Genomic DNA, 27,525 nt, shown 5'->3' on the forward strand with positions numbered 1-27,525 from the left:
AAAATGGATCTTGATATCATGAAAGAAATTTGAGGTAGTACTTGCTCCAGTTTTTCCAGTTTTGTTGTTGTTGCCATTGTTTTGGTGCCAGTCCTGGGGCTTGAACTAATGCCTAAATACTGTTCCTGATCTTTGGTGGTTAAGGCTAGTGCTCTACCACATGAACAACAGCTCCATTTCCAGATTTTTTTGGTGTTTAATCACAGATAAGAATCTCATAGACTTTCCTGCCTGGACTAGTTTTGAACTACAGTTGTCAGATTCCAGCCTCCTGAGTAGCTAGGATTACAGGCATAAGCTACTGGCTCCTGACTGCTTCAGTTTTTTTAGTTTCTGAACAATTAAATTTATCATTACATACTTCCTTCTTGAAACTTTTTTCTTCCATTAGATGTTATGGTTATCTTTGTTGTGATCATTGGTTTCATTGGAGTTTGTTCAAAGCTGCTGAAGCACACTTCAGAACAGTGTGCCTTGATAAGTCCTTGTGAATAAATCCTTGTCTTAGAAACAAACTTTGGAAGCTTTTTTTCTTTTGTGTGCTGGTCCCGGGGCTTGAACTCAGGGCCCGAGAGCTGTCCATGAGCTGCTTTTGGTCAAGGCTAGTGCTCTACCCACTTGGACCACAGCTCTGCTTCCACTTTTTTGGTGGTTCATTACAGATAAGAGTCTCACAGACTTTCCTGCCTGGACTGGCTTTGAACCACCATCCTCAAGTCTCACCCTCCTCAGTATCTAGGATTACAGGCATGAGCCACTAGTGCCCAGCTTCTGGAAACTTTGTAGAAGAGTACTTATTCTTCATACTACTTGTAGGTATTTGTTTTCATCCCCTCCCCTCCTTAGTGGTACGAAATACCGTAAGTACCATTGTGATATTAGGCAGACAGCTTTACTCTTTCCATACTTAAGTTCTTAGACCCTCTGCACGTGCAAAATAGTATGTTCAGTTGTAAAATTCTGTGTCATGATCATTTTCTTTGAGAACTCACTAGATAGTATTCCTTTCCTTCCTTCAATTTTATTTTAATGTTAATGAAGCTAGGAACTAGATAGCTGCATTGGTGTTTGCTGAGTGTGTGTGTGCGCATGTGCACACACTCACAGACTTGGACCCCAGTGCAGCAGTGCTCAGAGTTGGGAACTTGGGGAGGTGATGGATGGTGAGAGCTCTGGCCTCATTAGTTGACTAACCCATTAACCCACTGATAGGTTCATAGCTTAATGGGCTTTTAGAGGTGTAGAAACTTAAGGAGGTGGAAGACATAGGTTACTGGGAGTGTGCCCTTAGGGTATAGTTTGTTACTACTCTTCCCTTTCTCCTTCCTCTGCCTCTTTTTCTCCTCTCCCCCTCACCTCTCTCTTCTCATGGTAGTTATACCAGAGGCACTAATCATCTACAGTCATTTCATTCTTTCAGAGATTGAGATAATGTAAAATGTGGGCTTCCAGCCTTGTGAGTTGAAATAGTCTAGGTTGCTTTTGCTTCTTGATGTGGTCCTTTGATATCCTAATCCTCAGCCTAAGGGGCTTAGCCTCCTTTTTGGCAGGTCATTCACCCCACTTCTTTTCCCTCTTCTGGGTCTTTCAGAAGCTATGTTTATCTGAGCCCCTCTTGAGCACTAGTAGTTTTTTTTAGGTTGTGCTGATTCCTCTGGACAGAAAGAGCCTCAAAGATCAGATCTGTCCCTTGTTTTTTTCATGTCTCAATTTTTCATAGCCTTAATTACCTTCTCACAGATCCTTTGTATTTTATCCAGTTTCTTCAGGCTTACTCAGTGGAAGAGCTGGCCCGATCCCCATCTATTCTTGTCTTCCTGGAAGTTGAATTCTCTCAGCTTGTGTCATATGAGAAAATTTCAAATTTGTCTTTGTTTTTGTCATGTGTGATGGGCTCATTGTTGTCCCTATTGTATTCCTTTGAGATGTTCTTCAGTTGTTCTATGGTCCCTAACACCCTTTGTTGATTTCAGATTGTTCTCTTAAATTTCTTTGGGATTTTTATAGTTGGAGTTTCTGTGGTTGGAATTCTAGTTGTAGTCTAATATTTGTTTTCTCTCTTTCTAGGTCTTTTCAAGTGTGTATTTGAAGGGAGGTTGATGGTGGGGTAGTGTTGATTTGTGCTCAGTATTCCTGGTTGATAAGGACTCTTGAAGCTTGAATAGGTTCCTGTGCTATATTTCAGGTAAAGCAGGAAGGGTTTTCCTTCCTTCCTTCCTTCCTTCCTTCCTTCCTTCCTTCCTTCCTTCCTTCCTTCCTTCCTTTCTTCCTTCCTTCCTTCCTTCCTTCCTTCCTTCCTTTCTTTTTTTTGCTACATTTCTTACCTTGCTGGATCCTTACTTTCTTGATTTGCAAGGACAAGGTATTGTGTGACAGCTATGGCGCAGGGAAATTTACTGCTGAATGCATTTCTTTTCAGTGCTAAAATGCAAGAATTGTAATTCACTGCCCATATTGGTTTCAGAGTTAGTAGTGGCAATTTCCCTTCTCCCCACACTACCAGTTCTCTCTTGGTAGATGTGTATCATGTATCAAGGCCCTGGAAGGAGTGACTACACAAGGAATCACCTAGTCATGCTGTCATAGGGTAACACAGCCAGCCTCTTTTGAAGACCTAATCTTAAGACACGACTGTACACTGATGTGTGTGTTTGCTTTCTTTTAAATACAAAAAATGCAAAACCTCATTTTTATTTTCTTGTAGTTCTTCCATGCTTTGCTTTCATCATAAAATTGTTTTATGATATACAAGTAGTGCTCTCTTTTTTTTTTGTCTTTTCTTTCTTGCTTTTTTTCTCTTGTACTGACCATGAACTTGGTGTCTCTTACTTGCCTAGCATGCACTCAACAACTTGTGTTGCTACTCTTAATTTACTTGGGCATAAGAAATGTCTCTTTATAGCTATGAACATGAGGAATATTGAAGACTTGTCATGGTTCTAAAAATCTTTCAGTTAATTTTCCATGAAAATTGTTATATTTTTTGTTGTTTGTTTCCTTTATGGAACAGGGTCTCAACCATGTAGCCCATGCTTGCCTAGAACTCCTGATCCTCGTGCCTCAGCCTCCTATGTGCACATCATGTCTAGTCCTCATGCTTTTAATGATTTTTTTTCAAATATGAAATGTCATTAGAGTTTGGATTGTATCCCATTAATGTCTGGGAAATTCCAAACTACATTTAAGAAAAATTGGTTTTGCTTTACTAACTGTTTAGAAGGAGGAACATAAATGAAGTTAAGTATATAAAATGCTTTGTTTCTCCAGGACAGTAAATTGCAAAGTAAATAATAGTAAACCTTCATTGAGTATATGCTGCATGCAAAGCTCTGTGCTGGGGCTGTTAGGGTGAATTTACTTAAGATCCTGGTAAAATGTACATTCCAGTTGCATCGAGATAGGGAGAAAATAACATGCAAACAAGCGATCTATACTTTGCCTTTCCAAAAAGAATTTGGAAAACTAGCCTGACCATTCATCATAATACATACAAGAAAGAGAGTGTGTGTGTGTGTGTGTGTGTGTGTGTGTGTGTGTGTGTGTGTGTGTGTGTAGAAGGTGGTGGTGGCAATGATAGAATTGGAAACCTTGGACGACTTTGATAGCTTGGATTAGAATTTTGGTGGAAGGAGGTTCGTGGAGTTAAAACGTATTTAGGTGATAAACTAGATTTGGTGGATTAGATGTGGTAAGGGAAAGGGATATGTCAAAAGTAATTTGTATAGTATCATGGATAGTGCTTTTATTTGGAAAAAACTACATTTTGGAAGGGCAAGAAGCAAGGGTTTCATTTTACACATATGAATTCGATTAGCCTTTGAGTCATCCAAGGAGCAGTTGCTTACAATCTAGTGTAGAGGAAGATACTGCCTGTAGAATTGTGAGCCATATGTTTCTAGAGTATGGTGGAGTTGAGAAGAGAGGCTGTTGTAAGACAGGAGAAATGGGTGGAGCAAGTTGGATGCACACCGGGAGAGGGCTGTTTCATAAGGGCCTCGAAAGCTGTACCAGATTCTGCTGCAAGTTAAGTATGGTAAAGAGCAGAGAATTTCTTTTGCACTTAGTCACTCATGAGCCATTGGTGATCTTACTGACATTTAGGTGGGATTTGGAAGTAGGTTGAAGGCTAAGAAGGAAAGAAAATTTCTGGAAAGCTCCAGAAACTTAGCAGTATTATGGGGATGCCTGAATGTTGTGGTTGAGATTTAATGAGTGGGGTCTGTGTGCTTGCATGGTTGGTTGTGGGGATGTGTCTAATGGGCGAGACTGTTGACAACATGGAGTTCTGAGCAGAAGCAGAAAGATTTGTGTTCAGTTGAAGAGACAACTCCATCCTTTAACTGGAGGGAAGGTGTGTTACAAGCAGGTGAAAATTCTTCATAAGGAAGTAAGGGGCACCTCCTGTGTGCAGGTAGGAAATAGTTTTGAGGAGGGTTAGAGCACTAGCTGACCAGGCAGATAGGATTGCTTGTACTAAAGTGACAATCTACAGGAGTAGCAGATCAAACAAGATTGTAAATTCTGTGAGGACACCATTGTTTTCTATGCCTTTCACCCCATGTTCTGCCAGGGGTCAGTAAGCACATTGGAGATTACAGGCTTCAAGCAAATATTTGCCTACACTCACATTTTAAATGAAAAAGATTCTACTGTTTATGCATAAACAGTAACTACTGTTGACTGACTTGAATTTTTGTAGACTAATGATAGAATTAATAAGTGAAAGAAGTATCTTCAATAACAGTGTTTAATTCACCATTTCCACAAATCTCTCCCTACAGCCTACTAAGCGTTTTCTTTAATTAAGTATGTGATATACTGAGCAGATTTTATTCATTTGAGACTCAGTCCTTGTCTAAACAGATAAAGGTAACAGCCAGGAATGGTTAAGATAGATTAATGCAATCACAATTTTACCCCAGGGCCTTTTCTTTTAGACATCCTTCTCTAAAAAACCCGTTATGTCCAAAAGTGGAGGTTTCTGTAACCAATTCCTAGCCTAATTATCTAGTTTATTCATCTCACAGTTATGAAGTCCTCTTGTTTCTCACCCCCTTCTGATCTATCCCTGTGGCCATTTTGTTACTCCTACACCTGAGTAAGATAAGCCGACACTCTAGATAAAGTCATGGCTAACGGGAAATTGTCTTGCTTGTTGACTTTTTCTGTGCTGTCAGAAGTAACTGCCATCTTAATATTAAAGCAATAAAATGAGTTTTTCGTGTGTTGAGAATACTCACATTTTATCTTTAGATTATGGGGACTGTTAACTGTTGCCACAGGTAGTGTCTTTATACTTACACTTTATATATAGTCTTTACACTTATCTCTTCTTTCTTTTCTATCCATCTTTATCCCACTCTTAGATATCTCCTTTTCTCCTCTCCTTTCGGTCACTGCATTTGAAATGCTGGCATTCAATGACCAGGATAGGTAGACTATAATCAGGGTCAGGCAGGAAATAGGCCAGATAGAGAAAGGCAAATTATGATCACAGATTTATGCTCAGTGAGCATACTCCAGGTAGTGGCCATAACTTATATTCCTGTATTCTCAAGGACCAACCCAGTGCCTGATAGTATGCCTCTAGAAACATTTCATTTTTGCAAACAAAGTTTTTACTTTCAGTGCTGAAGATTGACATTCTGATTGACATCAGAACTTTGTCCTTGCTAGGCAATGGATCTACAACTTTGCTATATCCTCAGCACTTACGATTTCTTTTTTAATGAGAGACTATTTAAAAATAAAGTCATAGGAGGAGACATTTTCTAAATCCTCTTCCTCCTCCTTTTTTTTTTTTTTTTTGTGCATGCTTCAGTACTGGGGCATGAACTCAGGGCCTGGGCCCTGTCCCTTAGCTTTTTGTCCAAGGCTGGTACTCTATCACTTGAGCCACACCTCCTTTTTGTCTTTTTGCTGGCTAATTGAAGATAAGAGTTTTACCGACTTTTCTGAGTGGGCTGGCTTTGAACCAGGATCCTCAGGTCGATCCTTTCTGAGCAGCTAGGATTAGAGGCATGAACCTCTGATACTCGACTTGTCTTTTCTGCTTTTATTGATGGAAAAAGTGAGGCTTCAATTCAGGAGCAGTTATTTAAGTTCCTGCGACTTGGCTAATTAGACAATATAGAGAGGTAGGTGAAGATAATCTACAATCACAGCTTCCTAGGAATCCTAAGGGAAATAACCAGCTTGGATTTGGAGAAGGGGTTTTTGTCTTACTTTAGTACATGCCTGGATTTGCTGAATAGTGTGCTATAGCTCATACAGAATCATAGCGTGCTATAGCACATACAGAATCATATAAGACATACTTTTTGCCCTTATGGAACTTGTGTAATGTAACATGAGACAACATGTAAAAATGAATGTCTCTTAAAATGGTAAATGATAAAATTGCCAAATGAGTTGCATGCCTACTTTATAAAATGACACAGTGCTAATGGTCCATCATTAGGAAGGCATGCACTTAGAGTTGCTCTTCTAACAGCTGGAGAAGATTAGGGATGGGGAAACTGTCTAGGTACACGCTGATGACTATTCTCCATTTGATAGAGACAACAGAAGTGCATATCTCAATAAGAGCTATACAGAAATTCTGTTGATGATTTCTTTTAAATCAAATGATGTCATGTCACCAGCTAAGAGATTCTCCCAATTAAGTTGAGTAGTGCTAGCCTGTCGTGTGTGTGTTTGTGTGAGACAGAGTTCTTAGATCCTAGACCTTTTTTTTCCGTTGGCAAGGTCCTCCAAGATCATCTGCTTCAACCTTTGACAGCTGATTTTTTTCCCCCTTACTTTGGCTGCCACCATCTCTCTTGCTTTCCTTTCCACAACTTGCTTCTTAAGTATTTGTTCCCTCTTCAGGTAATAGTGCAGGATGCAAGATGCTATCTTAGAAAAAGAACGGAGTGATCATAAGGGCAGAAACACATGTTGTGACTATTAAGAGGAAGTCTGTAGACTAGGTGATCTCTTATTCCATAGCAATTCTTCAGCCACATTCTCAGGCCATCCTAACTACATTTTAACTGCCTGCTTTTTTTTTTTTTTTTAAATCACAAATTAAACTACCAGTTATGTTCTCCACCCTCCTCAGTTTTGGCAGAATAAAGGCCTGTTTCACAGAGTACACATAAGTACAAGGGCCCTTATGTGAATGAAGTTCTGCTGCACAGCCTGGGATCTGCCCTGATGTAAGGTGTAGAAATAGTTTGTGTTCTCCGAGGAAGACATTCTGTCTATTTAACTAAATTTAGTAAAAATGAATTACAATTCTCTGATGGGAAATAGACTCATTTATTCACTTAAGCATTATTGAGTGGCTTCATATGTACAAAGCACTGTGCTATATAATGGAAGATGAGAGAAATAAGTTAATCTGATAAAGGATGTACTATGCCTAAAATCATAATGCTAGGTAGAAGGTGATGCACATTGTTAAATGGCCTCCGAGGGTTTCAGGAGTTTTAAAAATAAGGATATTACTCAGAGTAAACTTTCTGGGGATGGTAGGTGTGTGGCTCTGGTACCGGCAGCACAGATCCTTGAACAGGGTGCTGGCTCTGGCTGTTGAGTGATGTGTGGAAATGGAAGTTGGTGTTTCATCTATCATTTGTTCTCATAGTCTAATAGTTAGTAATGCAGTGGGGGTGGCACTTTCAGCTTAAATTAAGCTAGGGAATCTCTGTTGAAGAAGTGAGAGAATAATACTAGTTTTGTTAGAATGATTTCAGTTGTATGATTATAATTAACCATGGTGGATGTTTGAGCCGTGTGTAGATTTAATCCATTTGAAATGTGCTGCCATTCTTCACTGATTGAGGAGCAACAGTGTAATTGTTGGGGCTCTTCTCCCGTCAGTCCACAACAGGACCCTATTTAGCTTCAGTAATGGCAGTGCTTCCTCTTTGCCGCTCAATAAGCTGTCTAGGACAGAAAAGGGTTCCTGGGAGATGTAGGGATTCTGTGAGTAGGTGTGGCACAGGCAAGGTCTTGGTTACCTAAGTACAGTAGAGCTCTGTTTGCGTTAATAGACAGTTGCCTATATTTCCCTCCTGTCTTTCTGCAAATCTCTTCTCCGTGCACGCCTACTTACTAGCCAGGCTGGGTGTTTCCAGAGCTTTGGGGGGACTTTTCTGCCTCATTTTCTCACATATAAAGCACTATATGCCAGAGCCTTTTAAAAGAGTATGTTATTCACAGTAAGTCATTTAATCTGTGGATTTATACCCAGTGAATGACAAGCAGGCATCTGAACTCAGGGCAGGATTGCAGAATGTTAAATAATACAGCATTTCTCCCTCTCTGGAATTCCTTCTATAAAATGTGTGACTCCTGCCCATTTTATTTAGTTAAGCTACTTCCCTGTGCCAGAGAGAAAGCAAAGTAGCTCCTTTTAAAATTATCTTGAGGTATTAAAACAAAGAGATTGTTTTGGATTCCTATGGTTGCTGGTTATGCAGTCCCAGATCCTTCACTTTGAAAAGCAGAGCTGTTACTGGAAAAGGTGATGTGTATTATAGACTATTTTGCCACATAAGTAAGTCCAGTATTGTGGCTTTGTAACTACAACATGCATTTAAAAAATCCTGGAATTAAAATGTACAAGATAGTTGCTGAAAAGTGCAATATTTTTTTCTTATTAGTGGGTAAATTGGCTGATTTTACTCTTGTCTTGATGTTTATTTTGAATTAAGTATAAGTAGAATGGAGGTAGAGATTATTTTGTAAATACAGATATTAAGTGAACTATTTAGTTTTAACAAATATGCCAGTGGTTTTTACTTTTTTTTTGTATTTTGAACTTTTATCAGTATAGAAAAATATTCTTGGTTCTGACATCTCCCTTTGCCTTGTTTTCAGTGTACTTGTGAAGTTCATATATATTTTCAACTCACAGCCTTACGTTTTTCTCATATACATAGTCAGACAACCTAGTAGTGGAGTTGATCTTTCATACAAGTATCTGTAGTAGCTGAATAGTTTCCCTTCAATACTGAACTGTTAGTGTTGGAGCTACAGAGAGTGAATAAATTTCCTGGGAGGAAACGATAGTAAAATATTCAGGAAGTTGTTAGGAAATGAGAACTTGTGTTCTTGTTCAAACAGATAAGCCACTGAGACCTTTGTGTATATCCAGTCAATTTGTATTAGAGGAAGAAATGAAGATTTGGCAACTTTCTTCAACCAGTGTTTAGGGACCTTGGACTATAGAATGATAGAATATCAGTGATTACTATATATGAAAGAAAAGTTTCCCTAAGCAAAGGTCTTGGAAAATTGTTTTGCCTTCTTATTTTTTGATTGTTCACGGTAAGGGATAAAATGAGAACTTTCCAGAATCAGAAAGTTATGTAAGTAGCCTGGTGAAAAAGCTGCTACTTGTGGAGAACTATAGTAGTTGGTGGTGGGTTGCTTCAAGATTGGTTCCACCAACAGTTTTTCTTCTCCACACTTTTCTTTACATCGCCTTAGACAGTTTGCAGACCTTAATTTTAGCTGTTTCGTTCTAAAGTAATACCTTGCCAGCCTGTCTTTTTCCTTTCATTGAATGAAATTAGCTTACCAGTTGTTTTATTTAGCAAAAAGAATTTATTGGCTGGGTTTTTCCTCAGTGTGTGTTTATGGCTGAGGCAGTTTACTCTTTTTTTTTTTTTTTTTGGCCAGTCCTGGGCCTTGGACTCAGGGCCTGAGCACTGTCCCTGGCCTCTTCTTGCTCAAGGCTAGCACTCTGCCACTTGAGCCACAGCGCCCCCTCTGGCCGTTTTCCATATATGTGGTGCTGGGGAATCGAACTGAGAGCTTCATGTGTAGGAGGCAAGCACTCTTGCCACTAGGCCATACTCCCAGCCCCCATGAGGCAGTTTACTCTTAAGAGTAAATTCTGGGTTCACATGGACCCGGAGATGCTCTAGCACTGTGTTCAATGGTTGGATATTTCTGTAAAATTTGCAAAACGGAGGTATTTCCTACTTCTATTCTTCAAAAGGGCCCCCAGATTGCATGTGCTTCAAACCTGCCTTGAGATAGATTTGGAGAGACAGGTTTGCTGAGCCAGTGTGTGGTGCCAGCCTGGGGTTGTGTTCTGAGTGTCAGAGGCCATGCCCACTTCGACTGAGTGAACAGGGCTATCTATAGCAAGTCTGGCAACAGGAGATGGTTTGTCGCACCCAAGGTGGTATGGCATTACATTACAGTACTATAGCCATCCTTAGATTTAAAGACTACATTTGCAAATAGTGTTTCCAGTAGAACAGTTTGAAGTAACTCAAGAATTATCCCAAGGTAATATATTTCATCTAGAAATCTAGTCGTACGGTACCTTTTCAAACTTTGAGAATCATTTTGCAGAAAAATTTGAAGTTAGTATTAACAGATTGACTGACATCAAAGTCTTACTGATCAGAATAGTTTTCAGAGCGCAGAATACAGTAGACATGTCAGTCTGCTGTGATTTGGGGTCTTGACAGTTTCTTAGTTTGTTAAGTGGTTCTTTTCTCCATCCTTTTCTCATTATCCTTTGACATCTGTCTTCACCCATCTTTTCATTTTAATTTCTTGTTCTCTTTACTTTTGGGTTCAAAGCTCTCATGGGCTTCGAGGATTTTTGAATAACTGGAATGTGGATAACCACATTTTAAAACTGTATTTTTATGTTCTGTTCTCTTTAAAGATAATTGGGTGTTCTACATGTGCCTGGAGACAAATTTACAGTTAAATGCAAGTGTAACATTCTGAGAGCCAATTCTATCTAGCCTGTGGTTAACTGGCTCACATTCAAAAGTGCTTAAATTTATTTAACTTTTTCTAAGATTTCTTCTAATTGAACTGCCTTCTCAGAGCTGATAAGACATTTACCAGGAAGCTGTGTAAGATCTGCCACCTGGTGGTGAAATACTGAAGCACATGCTAAATCTTGATTATTTAATAATGGATTCCTGGCATCATATTTAGATTTAGACTCTACTTAAGCTCTTTTACTATGTAGTATTTTATTTTGAGAAAATACTAATTTGAATATGATAGATTTTTTGACTAATGGAGTTGAATTTTTATTAAATAGGTCTCCTTGGATTATGAAATGGTGTATTAATGAGTTGAAATAAATGAATTACTTTGAAAACATACTTCCCTTAAATTTAAAGAGTTAGGAACTTTGGTTGATTACTAAAACTTTTGGGTAGTCATTGATTCTCAGAGAAACAATAAATTTAACAGGATAAGGGTTTTTTTTTTTTTTTGAGGTGGCAAGGCGAAGCATTTTGTTGATTCACGTTAAAATAGAAACAGTCATGTAGGAACTATTTTTAGCAAATAGATTACCAATACAAATGAATATTATCTGTGTTAGGTATAGAGATTAAAATAGTGACTAACACAGAAACATTTCTTGTCCTCATGGGATTTACCATCCAGCTTGAGAAACAAAACAGATTGGTACAGAAACAGTAGAATATAGTGTCAATTGCTGTAAAGGACAAGTATCTAACAGGGTGAGCTCCCTTGGGTAGCCAGCTGAGGTCTGGCCCTGGCTCTGAAGTGGGAAGGAGGCTGGCAGGCATGAAGAATTGAAAGATTAGGGTGGCTAGAGTTATAATGGAAGAAGGGGCTCATGTGTGAATGGGAATAGGAAAGAAAGGCTACGAGTAAGTAATGCAGGGCTTCGTAGGTGTGCTAAGGACTTTGGACTGGACGACAAGACTAATGGGAAGCTGTTGAAGTATGTAGTCAGGGAGTGTCCGAAGAATGATAAATAAATTAGAGTAGGACCAGACTGGGAGGAGGTAGGCAAGTTGGTTAAAATGTCCTCATGGTATCTGTAGCTTGGAGTAGGTGTGGTGAGGCCATCTTTGGAATGTATTTGAAGTGGAATAGACTTGGTGGCTGACTGCATATTGAAGGGAGACACAGAGGAATACTCCAGGAATGGCTCCAAACTTCTGGCATTTCTTCAGTAGATTAATTAAAAACATAAAGTTTGGTCCTTAAGAGTAAAAAGCTGAATAACAGTGTTCAGTTCATAGTACATAGTATTGGACATTGTAAGGTGTCTTTATTTTGTGATTTTACCTTTTTGCCTTCACCTACCATCCTCACCTATATTTCCTTTGTCTCCTGCTCTAGTATGCATTATATATGTATTTTTTCTCCAACTTACTTTTTTCCCCCCACTTAATTCTAGAGGTCTCTCTGTGGTAGAACGTAAGTCTTACTTATAAATGCACAGTACTTCAATATGACAATATACCATACTTTACTCAGCATGTCCCTTATTGATGAATGTCAGAGTTGTTTCTGGGATACAGATAGTGCTTCAGTGAATAGTGTTGCTTGTACCATTTATATATTTTGGTCAGTGTACTTTAGGGATAAATTGATAGGTTATGTGATTGCTAGGTCAGTGAGTAAATGCATATATAATTTGCTAGATCTTGCAGATTTCCCTTTGCGGTAAGTGTAACATTTTGAATTCCCATCAGCCAGTTTCTCTACACTTTGCCTAAAGAATATGCAAAGTAGTTGGAATTTTGCCAGTATGACAGGTGAGAAATTGTATCTCAATGTTTTAATTTGCATTCCTCTTATGAGATTGAGACTCTTTTAAAGTAATTAGGGACCATTTGGATTTTATTTTAGTAACTAATTCTGTGTCTCTCTGAGAATAGTATGCAGCAGTGTAGAAAGGCTTATTTCACCTACAGAGATGTGTTTATATCTACCATTGGTTGTTACATATATGACTTAATTGTGGGCTTTCTGGGATTGTCCTCTTTTTGGAGTACTATTAACATCTTCCTTGAGTGTAAGAGTCTCCTCCTTTCTTTTTCCTAAGAATGTTTCACATTGGACATATGTTGTTTAGAAATTAAGAGCTCAATGGATGAATGGAATTTTGTTGATTTAATCAACAGCTTACTAATTGTAGGATTGTATTAACACATTTTTTAAATTCAGTTTATTTCCACCAGTAAATATATATGATTGAGTTGAAGAATTCCAGAACCCAGTATACAGGGTCTCTGAGCCTATAACAGGATTTATTTTGGATTGAGAGTTTAGGCATGCACACCATTCTTGGCAGAAAATAGCTTTGATAAGATTTATTAAGGATTCTCAGTTTTATGTTCTTTTGCATATAGTTGTTAGCTTGTCCTATGGGATTTCATTAATACTACTTCAGTTAGTAAAGCTGCTGATAGCAAAAGCTTTTATTAAATTATTCATGTGCTGTTTATTTTCTTTGTACAAGAATTAATGCATCTTTATTCGGAATTTTTTTCTAGCTAAATTTGGGAAGAATTTGTAGACATATGATGGTATACTTCAACAAACTCTGTAATGCTTTTTTTCTATGAGGAAAAGTACTCTGGTATTTTGACCAATTTCAGCTTCCTGGAAGATAGATGATTACTGAAGAATAAGTAGAAAGTTAGTTGAAAAAATGTGAAGTAATTGCTCTCTTTAAAATGTTACTCTTTTCAGTATGTGTGCCATTGAGTTTATCATTCTGTCCTCTTGCCACCACCTATACTTACAGTTCATTTTTTTTTGGCCAGTCCTGGGCCTTGGACTCAGGGCCTGAGCACTGTCCCTGGCTTCTTCCCGCTCAAGGCTAGCACTCTGCCACTTGAGCCACAGCGCCGCTTCTGGCCGTTTTCTGTATATGTGGTGCTGGGGAATCGAACCTAGGGCCTCGTGTATCCGAGGCAGGCACTCTTGCCACTAGGCTATATCCCCAGCCCTTACAGTTCATTTTTATTTGTTAAGCACTTTGGACCTTGATTTTCAATCTTCCTTTCTGTTTCAAGTCTAAAATTTTATCTACTTGGCTTACATTTCTAGTTATATTCCATTCTGTATCCTTCTTATCTCCAGTGACTACTTTTTCATGACACTTAGATACAAGCTTTGGTCACTATCTCCTGCTCTTTTCATTGTTCAGTGATCCTATAACATTAAAATAATACTGGTCTCTCCATCTCTGGCTCTAGTCTTTACAGGTTTCTCATATTACACTTGTGCCATTTTTACTCATTTCTGTTCACTCCTGTTTATTTCCGTTCTTATCTATCTTCAGTTCTACAGACAGCCGTTTATCGACCTTCAGCCCTTCATTGTTAACTTCAGCTTCAACTAGGAAAAAAAAAATCCGTTTTGAATATCTACTTTCCTTCTTTTTCTGCTCTAAAAATCGGGTGGTTAAATCATAGTTCAATGGTGTCTGCCTCACTAGGACTTGGGGCAGTGCAGTTGGTGTGCCTCTGTTTCAGTGGAGTGTGACAGCCAGAGTGCCTGAGTCCTTCAGTTTTCCTCAGTGTCCTGTTTACTTCTCCACTCTGATGCATTCAGGGATACTCCATAGGCTTGGGTACTTGCTACTCTTGCACAAATTAGAAGACTTGTCTCCAAGGTGGAACAGCCTTACAGCCAGCAGCTGTTCCCAGTACACTAGAAGCAGACCACAGACCCTTGACTAGCCTATCCTCAACTGTACATACAGTGATTATGTGTCCACTAAGAACTTCAAGAGACTCCAGCCAGTTCTTCTCTGTCTGAGAGGTACTCAGATTAAGCCCCAGTTCCCATAAGTTTGGCTGTTGAGAGCCATGTCCTCATTCCAGTGATGAGTTGCAGCTCAACTTGGCCATGACACAGTCCTGCCTTAACTCTGAGAACAATTCCCCTGTAAGACTACAGCTGACAGCTTTAGGGGTAGAAGCCCAGAGATACTAATCTCCAGGATTGCTCCCTCTTTCCTCCAAAAAACAAATCAAATTATAATTCTGTAAATGGTACATTCATTTACTCAGATAATAAAAACGAAGTTGAAAGCCTTGCCAATAGACTGGACCAAGTTGAAAACAGAGTATCAAGGCCTGAAGATAGACAGTTGATGAGGGCATTCAGATGAAAGTAAAAAGAGCAAAAGAAGAAAAGAGAAAGGAACTATGAACGGAGCTTGCAAGGCCTCTGGTATACGATTAAAAGACAAATCTTGGGCATAGAAGAGGAACAGACATAGAAAATATGTTGACTAAAATAATAGAAATATTTCTGAATCCTGAGAAGGATGGTTAGCCACACATAAGAGTCCTTTTTGTTGTTGTTGTTGGTCCTGGGGCTTGAACTCTATTTCTGATTTTTGAGTGGTTAATTGAAGATAGAGTCTCACAGGGCCTTTCCTGCCTGGGCTGGCTTTGAACCATGATCCTCAGAGCTCAGCCTCCTAAGTACCTAGGATGACAGGCACAAGCCACTGGCACTAGGCATATAAGCATGCTTTAAGACACCAAATAAAATACTGAAAGCTGCAGGAGAGAAATGTCAGAATAACAGCAAGTCCTCAAAAAAAAAACAAAAAAAAACCCAGCCCTCTAAAATCAAGGAGGTTGGGTTGGGGATATGGCCTAGTGGCAAGAGTGCTTGCCTCGTATATATGAGGCCCTGGGTTCAATTCCCCAGCACCACATATACAGAAAATGGCCAGAAGTGGCGCTGTGGCTCAAGTGGTAGAGTGCTAGCCTTGAGCAAAAAGAAGCCAGGGACAGTGCTCAGGCCCTGAGTCCAAGCCCCAGGACTGGCAAAAAAAAAAAAAAAAAAAAAAAAATCAAGGAGGTTATAGGATGATGTATTTCAAGCCCTGAAGGAAATTATTGCTAACCTAGATTATTGTACCCTGGAAAGCTATCCTTCAAGATTGAAGGAGAAATAAAAACCTACATGACAAACAAAACCCAAAAGATTTCATGACTAGCAAGCCCTTACTGCAGAAGATACTTACAGGAATTAACTATACACCAAGGAGGAAGCTAAACACCGCCATAATACTATAGGTATAGGTAACACATTTCTGAACAGGACTTCTAACTGCTCAAGAAGTAAGAGCAAGAATTGACAAATGGATTGCATCAAATTAAAAAGCTCCTGAACTTCAAAGGAAACAATTAAAGAATTAAGAGAATTCTGTAGAATGAGAGAAAATCTTTGTCAGTTATTTAGCAAAGGATCATTGTTCATAATATGTAAAGAACTTGTTTATCAAACACACAAAAAAACTCCAATTAATAAACAGGTAAGTGAATTGAACTGGCAGTTCTCAAAAGAAGTACAAATAGCCAATAAATACATAAAGAAATGTTCAACATCCTTAGCAATAAAAGAAATGCAAATCAGAATGATACTGAGATTTCATATCACCCTAGTCAGAACAAATAACAAATGCTGGTGAGGATGTGAGGAGAAGGAACACACTTACACACTGTAATAATAAATGGAAGAATGTAATGGGAGATGAGAATATAAACCCTTATAATGTAAATTAGAATGGCCACTATGGAAATCAGCACAGAGGTTCCTTTAAAAATCTAAAAATAGAACCACTGGTGATACAGTGGCCCTTCAGCGGCCCTGGGGATATATCTGAAAGAAGGTTAAGTCAGCATGCAACACAGATACCTGTATATCCAAGTTCATTGCATCACTGTTCACAGTGGAATCAGTCTAGATACTTACCAACCAATGACTGGATTAAAGAAAACATGGTACATGTACACAATGCTCTGAAGAACTTACTATGTCATTGCTAGGAAATGATTAGTACTGGAGATCATGTTCAGTGATGTAAGCTGGACTCAAGACAAATATCATGTCTTACCTAAAAGAAACATGACGTGAATGTTAACTGGGGAGTGTTCAAGGGAAGCAGCAGGAAGGGAGAGGGCAAATGGTGAGGATTTTAAATGTGATTAAAGTACTTCATGTGCACTTATGAAAGTAGAGTAATAAAGCTCATTGAGATTGTATAAAAGGAAGAGGAAAGGCTAAGAAAGAGTAGAGGGTGTGGATTTGATTAAAGTAACATGCATGTATGGACATAGCCCAATGAAGCCTCTTTATACTATTAGTGTTTGCCAATAAAAATTAGAGTCTTTATTCTGAATCAGAAGAAAATGAAATAAAGTCTTTGGCAAACCCTAAAGATACAGACTTACAGTATTCTGGATTGTTACCCTCTGAAAACAAGTATTTTTCTCGTGAAACATTATATAATTGCAATAGTAAGGAAAAGCAAATTAGCACACAAAATGGGATTGAATATTTCTAAGGCTAATTGTATCTAGTTTTGTATTAGTGAGATAGTGGTCCAGATTAGTTGGCTATCCATTTTTATACTAGCTCAAGATAACAATTCAGAGATTAGACAGAGCTGGGCTCTAGTGGCTCTGCCAGATAAGGTTATCCTAGATACTCCGGAGGCTGAGATCTGAGATCACAGTTCAAAGCCAGCCTGGGCGAGAAAGTCCTTATCTCCAATCAACCACAAGAAAACTGGAAGTGCCATTGAGGCTCAAGTGATAAGAATGCTAGCCTGAGCAAAAGAGTCCTGAATTCAAGCTCTCCCTACAACCAGCAACAACAAAAAGATTAGGTTGAGAATAGATGATCCAACTTGGGTTTTAGTTCCTTAGTGTTGTTCTCTATGACTGAATACTATTTCATTGTGTATATTAACTGTTTTCTTAGAACTGATGGACCCTTTGGTTGTTATCTATAGCTACATGGATGGAATAAGTATTGCATGATATCATTTATATAGATAGGACCTATGTAAATGAGAGAAATTGAGAGGAAAATAGTGATTATCAGAGTTGATGGAGTGGGACAGAAGAATGGTGAAATGACACGGTGGTACTTGGTATTTAGTTACGGTTAATTAGACCAAGAAGTTCCCCCTGTGACATTGCATGGTAGGGTGACTGTATACAACAATAATAAAGAATCTACTTCAAGAAGTAGAAGAAAGGACTTTGTAAATTTTCACCGTAAAGAGAAATATGTACCAATTCCAGTTCCTAACAGTACATAGTGCATATTTGAGGAGATAAATATTTTTAACCGGCTATACCAGGTAATGTATACATGTGTCAAAACAACATGGCACCCTATAAACATGTACTATTTTTATTCTTATGCCCCAGTTTACATAATTTTTTAAAGATTGCAATTTTATATATAACAGTTGTCAAAATGAGATTTTTTTTAAAATCAAGTGCATATTATTCTATGTGGGGGCAGTTTAAGTGTGGTAGATGAAAACGATAGTCCTAGATATTTTTAGCCGTTTAGGGGGAGATGTGGTAGACTTCTTACTGTGAATTGTTTCTCGTTGTTAAGGGCTTACCAGATAATGAGGTTTCCACATATCCCCTTTCATTTACACAGAAAACTCCCTGAAAGAAGGCATAGTTATTCCTTTTTGAGTGGGTAGAAGTTTTAGACACAAACAAATGCAATAATTGACAGAGCAGTTACTTCAAAACTGGGGCTGGTTGGTTGACTTCCCCTGCCTGTGGCTTTTGCCCCTGTCTTTTTGGGTAGGGTGGAGCAAGAGAGAAGTGAAAGGCTGAAGATAAGAAAAGGAAATCACCCTTATTATCATAAATGGCTTGTGGAATAGAAATCCACATGTATTATTTGAGGGTATATTGGAAAACTGGCTTCAAAAGTGTGTTTTCTGACAGATATGGAACTTCTCTAGGATTTTCCTATAGGATGCTGATCCTGAACCAGCACATCGGATTCAGCTGTATTTATGGTATTCTTTTAAAGCTGTATGCTTATCGCACAAAATGACTTAAATAGTGTTAGAGGTTAATGAGGTATTTTCCCCAGGAAGGCTCTACAAGGTCAGCACATAGGAAAGGTGATGTGTTTGAGGTAGATCCCACCCTGGGAGAATTAGCTGTGCAGCCCAGAGAGGTGAGTGCTAGAGAGCCAGGAGCACTAACAGTTACACAGTAAAATGTAGAGAATGTGTCAACTTGTAAAAGTTGATGACAGGAATGCATTTAGCTGAGCTCTTGAATGAAAATTATTTCACCATTCATTAAAAAAATTTCTTTTTAGTTATAAAAAGAAAGCTGTCTTCCATGGGAGCTTGAAACAGGAGCCTGATAATGTTCACCAACATTTCAGAGCAGAGGGTTCTGGTGCTTGAGTGGGCTGGGATGGTTGGAAGTCACACCAAGGAGTAAAAGAAACAGGAACCCTTGAGCTTCGGGGTGCAGTTTAGTGGGAGAGTACTTGCCTAGTCTGTAGGAGACCCTGCATTTAATTCCTAGCAACACCACAAAACACACAGAGAGACAGAGAGAGAGGGGGGTGGAGGGGGGGAGGATTGGAAGTCCTTTGAGAATAGTCTCTTAGTTTATAATGAAGTATTCACAATGCTTACATTTGTAGGTGTATAAAAATGCTTGCTCTGCATTTCTGCTATTGTTAAACTTTGAACCTCTTCAGGAAGTGTTTTATTTTTGCTGGTGTTCAAATGCCATATGTTAATGTTTTACTTTGTGTACAATAAAATTGAGAATTATTATTGGTCATGCAATTCAAGGTTGTCGGTGATGATATAATTTGTTGGCATTTGGGGAGATGGAATTTACAACGGAAAGAAGTTCCCTGTGGATATTTTCTTTTCCTAAGTTGGAATTCTATCAAGAGGTGTGAAATAGTCTATCAAAAAGTGAGGAATAGTCTATCAAGAAGTGAGATCTATTCCATTAAGAAGTGAGAAATTTGCAGAGACTTGGCAGTGTACAAGATATCAAACATGGTCATTAAGCTTATTTAAAAATAATTGGTCTAGTGACTTTGGTCTAAGTAAACTACTATTAAGCAACTGTAAGTGGATAAAGAATCAGGGCCTTGGTGAGCAATATAACAGTTTTTTTTTTTTTTTTTTTTTTTGGCCAGTCCTGGGCCTTGGACTCAGGGCTGAGCACTGTCCCTGGCTTCTTCCCGCTCAAGGCTAACACTCTGCCACTTGAGCCACAGCGCCGCTTCTGGCCGTTTTCTGTATATGTGGTGCTGGGGAATCGAACCTAGGGCCTCGTGTATCCGAGGCAGGCACTCTTGCCACTAGGCTATATCCCCAGCCCTATAAGACAGTTTTTATATAACATCAGCTAAGGAGTTGAGTCTGATAGCCCTTCCACTCTGACAAAATGTGTTTAAAGAAAATGATGATAGTGTAAGGTCCACCCCTGAGAGGGCTGCATACAGATGCCCCCCACCTGTTTAAGTCTGCCCCCAGTACCTGAGTTACCTAGGTAACTGGCACACCTGGAGGCAGTTACCTCCTGCTTCTCTGAGGTCACATCCAATCCACCTGACCAGATCTCCCACCTTTTCCTATATAATCCGGCTCAATACGGTCCCTGCTCTCTTTCCTTTTCTCTCTTGCTCTCTTTTTCTTTCTTCCTTACCCTCTGTCTCCCCACACCTCCATCTTGTGTGTGCGGGCTAGCAGTTTGCTCTCCCCCGAATAAACTCCTTTCTGCCTGAACCATGTGGCAGGTTTCCTTTCCTTTCTTACAGATAGGTCTTTAAAAAAAAAATCCTCTATTCTCACCAAATGATTACTCATCAAGCTATTTTTTATCATGAAACTTTTATGTGCATACTGCCATCTTTCTCCTCCCAGTAAGTAGTGGTTAAAATTGGTAGGTACCTGCCTACCTTCCTTAAAGCTCATTTAATTCTGTATACGAAAATCAAACCTCTCTTGGATATCCGTATTATCTAATAAGGCTTATCTTTGGAAGTTTATTTTGCTTTTTAAAAATTTCTAAATGAGTCAGCTTTTGGTTTCCTAGTAATAAGTAAATCATGTTATGATGATTATACATGTGGATCACACTCAGAGAATAACCATTGAAGAACAGTATTTGGACATGTCTACTTTTGTTCTTTCCTAGGAGCCAGTGTCCGAACATTCACTCCATTTTACTTTCTGGTGGAGCCAGGGGACACACTCTCAGTTCGAGGGTCTTCTGTTATATTAAATTGCTCAGCATATTCTGAGCCTTCACCAAAAATTGAATGGAAAAAAGATGGGACTTTTTTAAACTTAGTATCAGACGATCGACGCCAGCTTCTCCCAGATGGATCTTTGTTTATCAGCAATGTGGTGCATTCTAAACACAATAAACCTGATGAAGGTTACTATCAGTGTGTAGCCACTGTTGATAGTCTTGGAACTATTGTCAGCAGAACGGCCAAGCTCACAGTAGCAGGTAAGCTTCATTAAGTGATTTACTTGTGTTTTTAAATTTTTATAAAGAGTAAGTCTAGACTGGAGGAGGTAGTGTGTCTGGCCTCTCTCAACCAGTGATGGCCAGGCATTTGAGTACCTGTTACCCCAGCTATGTGGTAGACACAGGTAGAGTGGGTCTCAGTCCAAGTCTTACCCAGTCAAGTCATGGTCCTGTCTGAAAAGTAACTAAAGCAAAAAGGGCTTGGGCATGGCTCGGCAAGGTGAGGTGCTGACCTCAAATTCCAAGAACTCCAAAAAGAAAAGAAAATGTAAGTTAGTACTGTCCCGGTGTTCTCATTTAGTGTTAATTGTGTCTATACTTTGTGTATGGGAATAAACTAGCACTTTTCTACTTGTCTGATGGCTTAAAGTTGCAATCAGTTACTGAGCAGTTCTTGTATACTTGGAAATGGCAGAGGAACATACTGGGAAGCTGGGTCATTTGGGGCTGCTTTTGTCCCACCTCAGAGAGTGTTGTAAAAATCTGCAGTAAAAGCTGAATCTTATTTCCTTTATGTCCTAACCCAGGAATGGACATTTAATTAGCTAGATTGTTCTAAAATTTTTGTTTTATATATACTTAAATTTTTTGTTTTATGTGTCTATATAAAGTTAGAAAAAGACTATTCACATCATTTCAGAGCATCTTTATTCCACTAAGGATATATTAAAGATCTAGAGGAATTAGATCTAGTTCCTAAATAAGCCTTTTTAGGTAGACAACAGCATTCTTCAGGTGGTGCATCTTTACTTAAGTACCAGACGAAAGTGTTTTTGCAAAGGGCCATATTGTAAGATGATATTTTCTTTTATTCCTGTTTACATTCACCTTGGTGAGATGCTAGCAGCGAGAAAGAAAACTGACTTGAGACAGCGGCCTTTCATTTTTTTTCCTTGTTGTCTAGGTCTTCCAAGATTTACCAGCCAACCAGAACCTTCCTCAGTTTATGCTGGAGGCAGTGCCATTCTGAATTGTGATGTTAATGCAGATTTGGTCCCGTTTGTGAGGTGGGAACTGAACAGACAGCCCCTTCTTCTGGACGACAGAGTTGTCAAGCTTCCAAGTGGCACGCTGGTTATCAGCAATGTGACTGAAGGAGACGGGGGACTCTACCGATGCATAGTTGAAAGTGGAGGGCCACCGAAGTACAGTGATGAAGCTGAACTGAAAATTCTTCCAGGTATGAACTCAACTGTCAGGGCCGTATGGTTTGTGTTCTGCGTTTTTAAATAAACATAGCTAATATGTAGTGCGACATACAGCTGTCAGCATAAAGAGACTCACTTTCTTACAGGGACCTAAAGAAGATACGTGTTAACACTCCACAGTAGGAGATGTATTATTAGAAATGTACCATCACTATCGAATGGCTTTCTTCCTGGAGGAAGCAGTCTCATTCCTGTGTTTTGTCAAGCCTCTATTGTAGTGAAGTCTCTGTTATAAGAATCAGAGACTCACTCACGGTGGTGCATATCTTAAAGGCTGGACAGAGTGGAAACTGTTCCTGTGGCATTTCTGGAAAACTGGCAAGCAAGAGCTCTTGGGTCTCTGGTGTTCTCCTTCTCTAATGTGAGCTCAGCTCCCCTCTTTCCTCCTTACCACTCCCTACTGGCTTCCCTCATAATTGCTTTTGTGTCTTTTTCCAAGTCTTAATTCTTCTCCCTGCTCGTCTCTCTCTCTCACTTGTAGCACATGGTAGTTCTTCTCAGCCTCTTGATGGCATCCCTGCTTCTCTTAAATACCATGGTTGGGTACCTGGCTCTTTCCTTCTTTCTCATTTCAAATTCAACTTTATGAATATAATTGGACCAACCCTACATTGTTTGGACCTTTCTGTTTTGTTTGCTTGTTTTTTAATGGGACTACTTCATAGACTCATTTTTAACTTAAGGACTGGTTTGCAGAGTGAGTCCAATTTATAAAGCTGTCATTTTAAAAAATTGGTGGGGGGCAGTACTGGGGTTTGAACTCAAGGCTTCATACTTGCTATGCCAGGACTCTACTGCTTAAACTCTACTTCCATTGGAGATAAGAGCCTCACAGATTTCCCTGCCTGGGATGGCTTCTAAATGCAATCCCCATGTCTCAGCTTCCTAAATAGCTAGGATTATAGGCATGAGCCAGGGACTCCTGGCTTTTCCTGCCAGTTTTGAGGTTGAGTCTCACTTTTTGCTAGGATGTGCAAGACTGTGATCCTCCTATTTCATGCTTACTTAGAATGACAGGCTTTTTCTGCCTAGCATGCCTTGCTTAAACGTTTTTGCTTTTTTTTTGGTTTGGGTTGAACTATGATCCTCCCAATCTCAGCCTTCTGTGTAACTGAGATAGTCGGCACTGTCACAGCTATTGTTTGAGATGGAGTCTCCTCATGAACTTTTTGCCCAGATGGCTACCCCCTGTGATCCTCAGGGTCCTAGAAGCTAGGATTAGAGGTGTGATGCACTGATGCTCACGTGAGCTGCCTCTTTTTGAATGTGCTCCGAATGGGCCTTAAGGTCATCATTCCCAATGCCTCTCCATTCCTCGTTGTTACCCTTCCAACCTGTGTCATTTCTGCCCTAGTTTATTCTCAGCAATCATAGTTTATCTTTTAAAATCAATCTTTGCTCACAAACTCCTTGTAGCTTTCCATTGCCATTCATATTTAAAGTTTTGGCCTATGAGGCATCATACATCTTCCAAACCTCTCTGCCTCCCCTTTCTACCATTTTATTCTCTCTCTCTCCCGCCCCCCCATTGTAGCTGCTTTATGCTTTGAGAATATACTCTTTAAAAAATAGTTATTGTAAAGGTGATATACAGAGAGAGAGGTTACAGTTACATAAGTCAAGTAATGAGTACATTTCTTTGTGAACAATGTCACCCCTTCCCTGGTGCTCTCCCAATTTTTCCCTCCCCTCCCCATCCACAAGTTGTAGTTGTAGGGTCTAGTGAGTATAGAATGTCCTCTTTAGAGCCGCTCCACCTGGAGGCCATTTTCTCTGCCTGGAGTCCTGTCGGCCAGTCCTGCTCTGACCCATGCTCAGTTTCTACTTTGTGAGCCTTCCTCAGGTGCCGTGTCTAAAACAGTCAGCTTTGATCTCATCCATTGTGCTTTCTCTTTCTCCTCTTTGCTTCATAGCCTATCAGTATCTGACCTATTTTATTTCTTGTCTCCCTCCCCCCATTAGTCCATAAGCTCAGTGAGAGCACGAAGTTTGCTGCCATGAGCAGTTGCTGACCCGCGGACGTCAAATATTTGTTAGGAATTTGTTTAATTGGTTGTCAGAATTTGATTAAACCATACTTTAGTAACTCAAGGCGAGAAAAAGAATTACTTCCTCAAAATAACATTCCTTAGCTTCCTTCCTGACTTGCTTGACAAGGCAGAGATCAAATATCCTCTACGTCCAGAGTAGCAGTCAAGCATACCCTTAGAATCTGATCCTAGAAAACAAGGTTTACCTGGCAAAGAATGAGGCTGCTACTTGATGTCTACAGCATAAACAAAGTACTGAATGTTTTGTTTTAAATATGTGAGAGCTCTTCTTGCCAAACTATTTTCTTAACGTTAACTGCTTGATCGGCTAAGTTTAGGTATTCGCTGGTTGAGGCAGAAGTGGATTGATGACAGTCACAGATGTCTGGTTTGGTGTTGGGTACACATAGGAGCAGGTTAGCACCAGCCTTAGAAGTAAGTAACTTTGTTGTTAATTGTCTGACTTTTAGAGCCTGAGCTTGTTGCTCTTTGATTGGCTTTCAGAAACACATTCATCTAAGTGAATTGTTCCTAACCTGCTAGTGGTGATGTTTAACTTGTTACCATGGCTACAGAACCATTAATTGGCTAAACAAGTTTAAGCGCAGTTCTGGTAGTTTATAACCATGGTTGTAAAACATCTTTTCTTAAGAGACAAGACTCTTTTAAGGACAAGAACTACATCTCTAAGAGTAGTGTTTATTTTTGTCAAAACTTACTAGTAAGTTAATATTGCCCTATTTAAGTAGAGAACTTGTTTTAACTAGCAAGTTTATGTGGCCCTCTCATATGTCCACAAGAAGACAACCTTATAAAGTGTAATGTCTGAATAAGAGATTCACAAATAGATAGATGTTTGCTGCACTATAAAATCAAAAGATTTGAATAAGCAAGATACAGAAACGAAACTCATTTTTATGCCCTTGTCATTCAGCATTTTTGTTGTTGTTGTTTTTTGGTTGGTTGTAGAGCTTGAACTCAGCGTCTGGGCACTGTTCCTAAGCTCTCTTGCTCAAGACTAGCTTGCTACCACTTTGAGGCACAGCGCCATGTCCAGCTAATGGTGGTTAATGGAGATAAGAATCTCAGGGACTTCCCTACCCAGGCTGGCTTTGTTAGGATCTATAGTTTCATCCATTTTCCTGCAAACAACACAATTGTGTGCTTCTTTGCGACCACATACTGCTTTTTCTTTACCACTAAACTACAGAATCTGCACCTGAGCTGATTCCATAGTTTAGCTGTTGCATATACTAGGTGTGCAAATATCTTGATTGTATTATGACTTAATTTTTTCAGATATAAGCCCATGAGTGGTAGAGCAGGATCATATGGTAGTTCTGTTTTCAGTCTTGTCAGGAGCCTTTGTTCAGATTTCCATAGTGGCTGGACTAACTTACATTCTCACCAATAGCTGGCCTCCCTCCAACCCCCATCCTCACTAGCGTTTTTTATTTTCTTGATAGTTACTATTCTGACTGGGCTGAGATGCAATCTATGTTATTTTGATTCTCATGTACGTTATGGCCAAAGATGTTGAAAATTTCCTCATGTACTTATTAGCCATTTTGTAACTTGGACATCTTTAAGATCCATAAAGAGCTCAGCACAGGGCTTTACACATAGAAATTGCTTGAGAAATATTTGCTAATGGAAATGGAATTCCTTGTGTTGATTTTTGCTAATTTTGTTATATAAAGGCACATAGACTAAATAGGAATTAGTCATTTCTTATGATTAAATTGGTTAAGTATTTGGTCTTTAATCATTGTGTTTCATTTAAATTCCTTTTAGATCTCGGGGAAACATCAAGCTTGGTATTTTTGAAGCAGCCATCTTCCTTAGTCAGAGCCCTTGGTCAGAGTGCAGTGTTGCCCTGTGTTGCTTCAGGACTTCCTATTCCAGCTATTAGATGGATGAAAAATGAGGAGGCACTTGATGTAGAAAGGTAAGTGTTGTCTACTAAAACCTCTTTCCAGCCTTATGAGATTTGTCTAATACTACTAATTTGGGATGATTGGTTAATAAAAAGTGATTGCTTTATTTAAACACATTATAGTGTTCACATCGTTCTTGAAATATGTTCATATGCTGCATATGATGAGAATATTTAAAGAAAGAAGAGCATGCATTCACAAGACTACTCCATTTGTTCTCTGTGAAGCTTCAGTATACCTAGTGTACAGCCCTGGAGTCTCTTTCTCTAAATTTTTGGAAGAGCTTCTGGTCTTGACTGGCCTGAGCCGTCACTCCCACTCTAGCGTGCAAACAGCACAAGCGGATGCATCCCTCATCCTCTCATTTTGCTTTTAAGCCACACCAGCCTCCTGCTGTGTTTATAAGTTCTGCATCTTCTACAGAAATCTTCTCAGTAAATACCAGCTTATCTGTCTTGTGTCCCTTCCTCCTCATTTCTTTCTTAATGAATGCCTTCTGCATTTGTGTTCTTATTAGAGAATTAGGGTGGTACAATGGTTAGGTATGTTTTTGCTTCCAAAACACATCTGAATTGTGCCATATGGATGTTTGCTGGCATCCCTGGCCTTTCTCCCATAGATGCCAAAAGATTCCAAGTTCAAAAACAAAAATATCTCCAAAATTAACTGCAGTTGAGGACCACTTCTCTCGAGCAATGCTGTCTAGTGAAAATATAATGCATGTCCCCTTTGCAAATTGGAGTCTTCTGGTAGCCACACTTAAAAAATAAGTATAACATATATACTACAAAATATAACTAATTTTATGGAGGTATTAGTGGAGGTCTTGCCAGGAGCTAGAACTTCAACTCTTTAAGTAGTAATGAGAATCCCTCATCTCCTTTGGTGGTCAGTGGAGGCTGAATGGGGGCCTGGACACTGCCTCCCTCTGGCAGTAATGAAGTGGCTTTCTAATATACTTCCTACATCAGTGGTATCAGAAGTCTAAAATAAAGAGTCTAAGTAAGAGATGTATTTCAGTTGAAAATTACGCATGATACCAAGAGCCAGGGAAATCCCAGCTTAAATGAGAAAAGACAACAGATGCCAACCCTGAGATGACAAAGTTCATGAGTTGCCTCGGTGAGCAGTTTACATTTGCAACACACTCCAAGCAAATAGGAACCAAAAAGAAATCCCAGCAAAGAAATGGAAGGCATTGCTGGCATCCAGTGGGGTCTTGGAACGCATCCCCCTGTCAGTGGAG

At 39.3% G+C, this 27,525-nt stretch overlaps 1 protein-coding gene across 1 annotated transcript in view; it reads left to right on the forward strand.

Moving 5' to 3' along the window:
• The window catches only part of Neo1 (neogenin 1), a 184,137-nt gene that overhangs the window by 76,585 nt on the left and 80,027 nt on the right, over positions 1-27,525 (forward strand). The window contains exons 5-7 of the mRNA XM_048369065.1: positions 20,766-21,083; positions 22,009-22,284; positions 26,137-26,290. Coding sequence (XP_048225022.1) covers positions 20,766-21,083; positions 22,009-22,284; positions 26,137-26,290 — 748 coding nt within the window. The remainder of the gene's footprint in view (positions 1-20,765; positions 21,084-22,008; positions 22,285-26,136; positions 26,291-27,525) is intronic.

Source organism: Perognathus longimembris, chromosome 20 (assembly GCF_023159225.1).
Source record: "Perognathus longimembris pacificus isolate PPM17 chromosome 20, ASM2315922v1, whole genome shotgun sequence".
NCBI lineage: Eukaryota > Metazoa > Chordata > Mammalia > Rodentia > Heteromyidae > Perognathus > Perognathus longimembris.